Consider the following 10,000-nt stretch of genomic DNA (forward strand, 5'->3'; position numbering starts at 1 on the left):
AGACGCTCCTCTCTCTCTCTCTCTCTCTCTCTCTCTCTCTCTCTCTCTCTCTCTCTCTCTCTCTCTCTCTCTCTCTCTCTCTTTCAAAACCAGGATCTAGTTTATTTTTTTATTATTTTTTTCGTTTTGTTTTCTAAGTTTACTGCGTCACTTCTTTCTCTCGTTCTTCCTTATAAATGTTAGAAATGTTGGTCTCTTTTCCTGCTCTCCTGTTTATTTATCTCAGTCTTAAGTAGGTAAGCAAGGCATTTTATCGTCTAAATTTAGGTTTTAGAAATTTCAGGCCCCTTTTTCGTTTTGTCTTCTAAGTTTACGTGTTTTTTCTTTAAATCCGAGTCGTTTCTATCTCTCCCACTTTCCTCAACATTATTTTTCAGCTCCTTCACGTATTCCCTGCCGTTAAAACCAGATAATAATAGCGTTTTATCCTTGAAGTTTACGTTTCATAAGTTTCAGAGCTTTCCTTCCTTCTTTCCTCCCTTTCACAAACACCATAATGCAGTTTTAACAGTTCCCTTTAGTTCTAGTCTAAGTTCTTCCTGCTTCCTGACGTATTTCCTGCCATTAGAAACAGAGGATTTGCGTTTCGTCTTCTGAGTTCACGTTTCATAACTTTCAGTCCGGCGGGGTCTACTGGAAGGAAAACTGAGCGAAACTGGAGACACTGCCGCACTCACAAACTGTATCACTCACGTCCTTACACTACAATTAAGTGATCATTTGTCACTTCCTCTTCGCCCTCACGAGCACCAACTAAAGAAAACTGTTTGCCTTACTTTCCATGACAAAAGGGAGGGGGAGTGACGAGGGAGGGAGAGACGGAGGGAGGGCGGGGAACAGCGGGCGGCGTTCCTGGGGGTTCGAAGTGGGGTACTCGTACAAACTAGAGGGACACACGGTAACCACAAGCCATCTGACCTGAGCCACCTGGTCGCCCTTGTTACCTGGCGCTAATTACAGGTGATGACCGCACGCCGAAGATTACCTGAGCTCTGATTACAGTGGGTTTGGGATCCACTTTGGAGAGAGAGAGAGAGAGAGAGAGAGAGAGAGAGAGAGAGAGAGAGAGAGAGAGAGAGAGAGAGAGAGAGAGAGAGAGAGAGAGAGAGAGAGAGAGAGAGAGAGAGAGAGACGAAAAATAAACATGGTATGAATATTAACAACGACTCTCTCTCTCTCTCTCTCTCTCTCTCTCTCTCTCTCTCTCTCTCTCTCTCTCTCTCTCTCTCTCTCTCATCCATCATACAGGTAAGTTCAGTCAGCCATAAATTCATTAAGGCCAAACCACCTGTACTCTCTTATTGATCACGAGGCACAAAAGACCAATTGAGGCCACGCGGCAGAGGCAGCAGCAGCAGCAGCAGCAGCAGCAGCAGCAGCAGCATATTCCCATCATGCATTTATCGCATTCATTAGAAAGTTTTATCATCGTTATGTATTGCTTCATTAACACAGACTCTCTTTGAATTACATCTACGCAAATTGACCTCGGTGACTCAATAGTAATATTCAAAAGTATTTATTTTCATTCTTTCCAAACATAAAAGCAAATATTCGTGTTGGATTAGAGTTATTTATTGGGGCGATTTCATTTTTCTTTTAGTGCTTCTATTTTATATCAGATTACGATGAAGTTTCGTGTCCTTTTTCATTATTTTTATTTATCACTTTGCTGTCTATTTCTGAGTGTCTGTCCGTCCGTCTGTCTGTCTGTCTGTCAGTCCGTCAATCAACTACCAATCAAACACTACAGTAGTTGGCAATTAGCGTGTCAATCCGTATTTTGCGCTTCCTTTTTGACGTACAAATGCCAAAGTGAACACACACACACACACACACACACACACACACACACGGAGAAAAGATAAATTTACTGTCACAGAGCGGCGTCAGCTAAAACACACACACACACACACACACACACACACACACACACACACACACACACACACACACACACACACACACACACACACCGTATTCAGCGAAGGAGACAGTGATGGAATAATTATTGTCATTACCAGCGTGACGGTCCACAAGGAGGAGGAGGAGGAGGAGGAGGAGGAGGAGGAGGAGGAGTGTGAAGGAGGAGGAGGAGGAGGAGGAGGAGAGAGAGAGGAGAGAGAGAGAGAGAGAGAGAGAGAGAGAGAGAGAGAGAGAGAGAGAGAGAGAGAGAGAGAGAGAGAGAGAGAGAGAGAGAGAGAGAGAGAGAGAGAGAGTTAAAACACACACAAAAAATATACGTACTAGAATAATATAGTTAAAATAAATAAATAAAAAATTTCCATACCTGAGAATATAATAATAATAATAATAATAATAATAATAATAATAATAATAATAATAATATACTACTACTACTACTACTACTACTACTACTACTACTACTACTACTACTAACAATAATAAAATAATAATGAAAATGATAATAATGATAATAATAATAATAATAATAATAATAATAATAATAATAATAATAATAATAATAATAATAATAATAACAATAACAACACGGTTTCCAGCCTGTACATCTGAGGTGATAATGAAGGAAGCATCGCCAGGTGATCAATCAAGGCGTCACCTGCTCACCTGTGATGGGAGGCAGGCGGCAGGTGACGATGGACAGGTGAGAATATTTAATGAAGCATCTCAGGTAACTTAAGAATTAATTAATTAAAGAAATGATTACTATTTTATCTGATTTCCTCTTTCTGGTGCGTATGTTGCCAAGAAGCGCACGTTTGCATTATAGATGTACGACACTTACTGGAAGGGTACGACGCCAGCTGTTATTTAATGGAGGAAATGGTACGTTTGAAATGTTTCTGCGCCTTACCCCGACTATTTTCAAAAGGCTCTGGTTGAAGTGACACGGGTTGACAAGGTGTCTTTGCGGTTCTAGTGACAGATTAACAAGATTTGTACATGATTAACAGGAGAAACAACAGGTTAATTATGTATGTCTATATGTAATCTGGCTCTGAGATACGTATGTACGCACACCCTATACTGTTTAAATAATAATAATAATAGTAATAATAATAATAATAAATACTCTTGAGAACTCGGTTAATACTCTGTCGTCTTTCAAAATAGTCGTGATGAGAGACCACAGTGTTTCAGAATACGGGTCTTACGACAGGTAATAAACAAGGTAATGGTGTGAAAGGTACGACTTACCCACGAGTTTTAGTTAGGGTTGAGTAAGACCATGAATAGATACGGGGGACGACTATATACAGCTGTTATTTAAAGAAAAGTACGGTAATTCTATCAGAGGTACGACTTGAAATGGTGTGCAGTATAGGAGGTTTCAGTGATATGAATAAAGGAAGAAATATCAACAACGAAAAAAAATAATAAAACAAAACGAAAAAAAAAAAAAAACACGTTACTATTTCATGAAGCAAGTTTGATCTAAGACACACACGCAAGACTTCCTCCACAGTACGGAAAGTAAGTAATAATTATGCACAGTACAGGTGTCACTAGAATGCTCCCAAACGTGTACTTTTATTCACTAGTACGACTTCTACACAAAACACATTACTACTTTTTACATGTTTCTTATTTGTTACTTATTTTCATATTTAGAGTTTTTCTTTTCTTTTTCTTTCTTTTTTTTTTTTTTTGTAATGAGTGGACTTTTACGGCCAATTTTTAGGATGGCCTCTAGAATAAATAAATGAATAGATAAATGAAAGAATGAATAAAGAGCAAAAATATCCCGTCCCTTATGAAATACCGAGAAAGACATTATACAAAACACAACAACAACAAATAGATCTAACACTTACATAATTAAAATCTCCATAACAATCTTACATTTACTCTATCAACCTTTATTCATCCCGATAAAAAAAAAAAAAACGTATACCAATTACTTTTTACAATTATCACTATCATTTATTCACCAACTTTAATATTTTCCTCACTTACCTTTCTATTCAGTCACCGCCTCCTATTGTCACAACGCTGCGGTGTCTGGAGTGAGCCTTACCAACGTGGGAATCTCGCAAATACTAACCCCAGAACAATATATCAATTCCCATTACACAAATCATTAACTACTCCATACGAACGGAAATTAATAGTGAAGATAAGCAGGAGGCGGCAAAGACGATACGGCGAGAAAGAAAAGAAAACGGAAAAAAAAGAAAACGTACGTACAATATCAATAGGAGAGGTACGAAAGCGTTCTTCTGGGAAACCGTACCCATACCTGTGTCTTGCCTCGTCTCTCTCTCTCTCTCTCTCTCTCTCTCTCTCTCTCTCTCTCTCTCTCTCTCTCTCGGGGGGCCATGAATTGCATAAACCGCCACATTATAATTATGACGCGGCGGACGAACCAAGACTCACGTAATTATTATTGTTATTGTCACTGTCATTGTTGAGGTTATTGTCACTGCACGCTCTTTTGTTGGCCAGATGACAGGGTGGCGAGGAGGCGGAGGCAGCGGCGGCGGAGGCGGAGGCGGAGGAGGAGGAGGAAGAGGAGGAGAAGGAGGAGGTAAAGAAGGAAGAAGTGACAGGATATGCGTGTTGCCATGGGGAAAGGGTGGAGAGAGAGAGAGAGAGAGAGAGAGAGAGAGAGAGAGAGAGAGAGAGAGAGAGAGAGAGAGAGAGAGAGAGAGAGAGAGAGAGAGAGAGAGAGAGAGAGAGAGAGAGAGAGAGAGAGAGAGGAGTGGTAAGGGAAGAATACGAAGGTAACAAATGAAGAAGGGAAGAAGTGTGGTTGAAGAAGAAAACAGGAAAGGAAAAATTACGAAGAAAAATAATAAAAGAGGAAGAAAAAGAAGAAGAAAAAGAACAACAACAACAACAACGACAACAACAACAACAACAACAACAACAACAACAACAACGACGACGACGAAGACGACGACAACAACAAGGGAAGGAGGAGGAGGAGAAGGAGGAGTAGGAGGAGGAGGAGGAGGAGGAGTCAATTCAGATTCTCTCTCATTAACATGTTTTAGCGGAAATAATTTAGGATTCCCGCCATCACGTGTTGTTTACGAGAGAGAGAGAGAGAGAGAGAGAGAGAGAGAGAGAGAGAGAGAGAGAGAGAGAGAGAGAGAGAGAGAGAGAGAGAGAGAGAGAGAGAGAGAGATTACTTTACATTCTTCTTCTCTCCCATCATCATCAAACCTTTCTGTATTTTTATATTCCCTCTCTTCCTTCTCTCCCTTCCTTCCTTTCTCACCTTCTATCTCTGCCTTTCCTTTTTCTCCATTCTTCTCTCTTCTCTCCTTTTTCTATTTATATGCTATGATTGGGTGATTAACACGTCCAAGAACCAATCAGAATAAGGCCTGTGTGTGTGTGTGTGTGTGTGTGTGTGTGTGTGTGTGTGTGTGTGTGTGTGTGTGTGTGTGTGTGTGTGTTATTTCTCTCGTGTATGTACTAACATGTAATCTTTTTAACCACACACACACACACACACACACACCTTGACACTCCTAATTATCAACAAACGCATTTCTGAGGTGTAAAGCTGTAGGCCTTCCTCTTCCTCCTCTTCCTCCTCCTCCTCCTCCTCTTAGTCAATCAATACAAGACTCCTCTCACAGCCTCTCTCCCTCTCCCTCTCTCTTCACAACCTATTCCTCAGGGTGCTTCCTATCGTCATCTGCCTCGTCACCTTTAGATATGATGATGATGATGATGATGATGATGATGATGATGATAAAGAGGAGGAAGAAGAGGAGGAGGAGGAGGGAGAGAAGAGAAAATATTGTTAGTGCATCTCTCGTATGGAATAAAAACTTGTATATCGAATGGTTTACTCTTACTACAGTGCTCTCTCTCTCTCTCTCTCTCTCTCTCTCTCTCTCTCTCTCTCTCACACACACACACACACACACACACACACACACACACACACACACATACACACACACAAAACTGCACATGATCAAAGCCAATTTTTTAAGCCAAGCCATATGTCAGAGAGAGAGAGAGAGAGAGAGAGAGAGAGAGAGAGAGAGAGAGAGAGAGAGAGAGAGAGAGAGAGAGAGAGAGAGAGAGAGAGAGACACCACGCCTTTTCTTTACTAATTTTCCTCCTTTTTAACTCCATGTCTGCGAAAAGGCGCTGAGTGGCGGAGGGGGGATGGAGGCGGTGGCACACGGAGGTCTTGGCTGGCTGGGTGTTAGGCTCAGAGCAATGCCAACTCACACTTGTGCTCATGGCTTCGTGTTCCTTAGCGCCCCCGTGTCTCCTATTAACAAGTTACATCAGGTTCTAGTGGAAGTTAATATTACTGGGTTATTTATTTATTTATTTATTTATTTTTTTCAAGTGTCCATGTCTCTAGTGATCGTTTAACCGTTTGAGTCGTTTCAGTCTTCGATATGTGTCAATGTAATGCACTGATAACAAAGTAGAGGATTTTTACAATTACCTACTGCTGATACTTCAAAATAATGGTGGTTTATAATTTGCGTTTTTTTTTATTTATTTATTTTTTTCTTTTTATCAGTGAAAAGATGAAATACATACAAACGTAGATACATGCATACATAGATACATACATAATACATACTCGTGTCTACTAACGGAACTAACTACACACACACACACACACACACACACACACACACACACACACACTTTAGTAGGAAAAATGTTCTTATAATTCACAGTTCATACTTATAAAACTTAATTCACACAGGCTACTTAATGCTGGTGTGTGTGTGTGTGTGTGTGTGTGTGTGTGTGTGTGTGTGTGTGTGTTCCTCCATCCCACTGCACACTAAAGACACTGAATAAAAGACCCCACTAGTAAATTCGAATATGTATGTATGTATGTATGTATGTATGTATGTATGTATTCCGTCCTTTCAATAAAAAAAATATAAAAAAAACACACACACTCAAATTATGAACCGCCATTGTGTTGAAGTATCAGGGAAGCATTATCGAGAGAGAGAGAGAGAGAGAGAGAGAGAGAGAGAGAGAGAGAGAGAGAGAGAGAGAGAGAGAGAGAGAGAGAATAAATAAACAAAAATAGAGAACACATCATTAAAGAAACAGATAAGAACATTTCAAAACACGACAAAAGCTGATGCATAAAACAAGAAGCATCAGAAAAAAAGAAAAAAAAAAACCGATGGAACGAACCAAAGAACCGAACCAATGAGACGAAGGAAACGAACCAAGGAAACACAAGCAAGCACAACCAGAAAACCAGAGCAACAAAAACAACAACAACGTACCAACAAGTTAAAAATAGAAAGACGAGGGCAACAAAAGACATGGAAGAAGAACCAGCGACCGACAAACACATGAATAAAAGAAGAAATAAAAGAAATACAAAGAAGTGACTAGCAGATGGTGTCTTCTCTCTCTTTCTCTCTCTCTCTCCTCCCGCGCCTCCGTCAGGGTGTTGTGGGGGATGGAGGGGAAAGAGGGGAAGGCTGCAGCACCACATGCCCTCCCTCAGTCCCTCCCGAAGGATCTCACTCCGCCCTTCGACATATTTCCAAGCGGGGTAAAGATTCAGAAGACGATCCAGTCTCCATTTTTATCTCCCACGCGTTTCTTTTCTTCTTTCCTTTCCTTTCCTTTCCTTCCTTCCTTCCTTCCTTTCTTCCCGCCCGATGACTCACCATGTATATCTCATCTTTATTTATTTTTTTCTCTACCTCTGTCTCTGTCTAGCTTTCTTTTTTTTTTTATAGTTTTAGTCATTTTTTTTTATTTTAGTCTTGTTGTGCCTCCTCGTTAAGACCTCACTTCTCCAGCCAACTTTTCTGTTTCAATTCCACAAATGCCCCATAATACTTATCATTTCCGCGGCCGGGGAGACATATTGCTCCTCCGTATGTCCCTCTTGCCCTAGAACCTCCCCGGCACATCAGGCCTGGCCACGCCCACGCCCATGCCACGCTGAAAAACACATTCCCAAGTCCCTGAGTCCTGTCGCATATGGACCAATGAGCGGCTCCGCAAACCCGCCTCTTACTGCGGTGATTGGTCGGCGGAAAGGAAGCCCCGCCCCCTCCCTACGCGTGGTTGGCTGGATTCGGCAGAGTGGTATTGTAAACAGTTGCGCTTGGCCGTGCGTAGTGAGAGTGTTGGGGGTGCGCGGACACAGAGTGAGCGGGGCGAAAACTGTTGGTGTGTGATAATCTGAGAACAAATATGTATGCGGACGGGAATTAGAAAGGGGTAAAAAAAGTTGGATAAATGCAGAGGTGATGCTAAGATTGGTTTGAGTGGAGACAGGAGAAGGTAGACAGTGGAGGGCGGCCGCCATCAGGAGCATTCTGTCTCTCATGGGTTTATACGACGGCTCAGGGGCGCCGCAGGATATGTACTGGGTAAGTAGACCTCCTCCTTCTCACCTGCCCTCACCTGTGCTTGCCGCCCCGCCTCCCTCTCCCGGCGTGACACTGCCCGAGTCACGTCATGTCCTCGCACGTGTTCACGCAGAGCATTTTATGTCTTGATTGTAGAAGTGTGACGTAAAAGCAATCAGTGAGTTACGCACTTTTCCCTCAGTGGTGGTGGTGGTCGCGTTGTTGCAACCCTCACCACAGCCACGTCAAGGGTGCTGTGTGGTGCTACGTGGCGACTGTCAGCTGTGGTGCTGTGGAGGCGAGGCAGCTATTCTGCTTTACCTGCTGTTTTGCATGAATTTGTGGAATCAGGTGAGCTGCGTGGCGTGACTGGTGGACGCCAGGTGGAGGTGGCACTAGTGACTATGAAGCGATGGAAAGGCATGCATGTACGATTTATGGCCGGAGTCTATCAGGTATGGGCGGCACTCCTTCCTCGCTGTCCAAAGGTGTTCGCACGTGGCACTAATTAAAGGTAAAACGTGGCACTCGTGGCCGTGACGTTTGTGGTCGTGTTTGTGTTGTCATCGCGTGTGTGAAGTGAAGTGACTCGCGGACTGTACTGACGAGAAATATATCACAGATGTGGCGTTGAGGACACAGGTGTGGCCTCATTGTAAGGTGTAGCAGAGGTGTATGTGACCTTGCACACCTTCAACGTACCTGTCACTCATTTCGTTCCCTAAGATACGAAATAATTTATGAGGAGGATGAGAAGATAAAGGAGGATGAAAATTTGTAGCCACTATCTCACCTGTAATTTCCCCGTCCTACCTGCCCAGATGCTTAACGAGACACTGATAATTGACGCTCTAAATAAACCACACCTGCACATCCAGGAGGAGGTGGTGGTGGTGGTGGTCTGTGGGGCGGAGGGTCAGTTTCACCCTTGAGTGATGCGTGACGACGGTACATCATTTCCCGGAGAGCAATGCAAGGAAGCCGTGTCGTGTGTGCCATGAATATGTAACCACCTTGTTTTACATTCGCCGCTGCACGCCTGGTCGCTACGTGCATCAGTTTAGAAGTTAAGCAGCGAGCACGAGGGTAAGGGTACAAGGCGAACGAGCACCAGCACCACCAGCAACAACAGCACCAACAGGAATAGCAACATCAGCAGCGGCGGGGAGTGGCGAGGCCGTGGGGCGTGTGTGGTTGCATGGGATCGCTGTAAACAAGGTGAGTGGATGGTGGTCGTGTTTATCTCTCGGCGAGCCGCAGCAGACACCCCTTCCCTACGCCTCACCTCTGCATGTCAGCGAAGGTACAGGAGACAGGGACTAAACGGCAGGAGATAGCGCGGAGGCTGGCTGGGCGATGAGACAAGCGACCGGGGCAGAGCGCAGACTACCTCCCTCCCCCGTCCCGCTCCGCCCGCCGCCGTCCGCCGCTGCCTGGTATCACGTTCGTCGGATAATGAACGGATTAACCACAGTTTTCGGGTTTAGCGGCGGGAGGCCATTTGAGCAGCCGCCCTCTGGCCACCGGGGAGTCACGGGTGATCTCCAGGGCGTCTGATGTTTCAATAGACGAGCCACGAAAGGGAGACGAAGGCTGTACCGCTAATTTTGGATTGTCTGCTTGTCTCCCGCTCTGTATTATCCCGCTGTTGTTTACTTGATAGGGTTTCTGTTTGGCGGTGGTGGTGGTGGTGG

At 43.6% G+C, this 10,000-nt stretch overlaps 2 protein-coding genes across 3 annotated transcripts in view; one reads left to right on the forward strand and one right to left on the reverse strand.

Annotated features, from left to right (window-relative positions):
- Positions 1-10,000, reverse strand: part of LOC135093656 (uncharacterized) — a 96,646-nt gene that overhangs the window by 28,519 nt on the left and 58,127 nt on the right. The gene's annotated exons all lie outside the window — the stretch shown is intronic.
- The window catches only part of LOC135093655 (LIM/homeobox protein Lhx9-like), a 115,026-nt gene continuing 113,067 nt past the window's right edge, over positions 8,042-10,000 (forward strand). The window contains exon 1 of one of the 2 annotated variants that reach the window (XM_063993122.1): positions 8,042-8,327. In XM_063993122.1, coding sequence (XP_063849192.1) covers positions 8,283-8,327 — 45 coding nt within the window. In that variant the 5' untranslated portion in view covers positions 8,042-8,282. Of the gene's footprint in view, positions 8,328-8,572; positions 9,525-10,000 lie in introns of those variants that run through there. The other variant, XM_063993123.1, reaches the window with a different exon arrangement.

The sequence above is a fragment of the Scylla paramamosain genome, chromosome 43, assembly GCF_035594125.1.
Source record: "Scylla paramamosain isolate STU-SP2022 chromosome 43, ASM3559412v1, whole genome shotgun sequence".
NCBI lineage: Eukaryota > Metazoa > Arthropoda > Malacostraca > Decapoda > Portunidae > Scylla > Scylla paramamosain.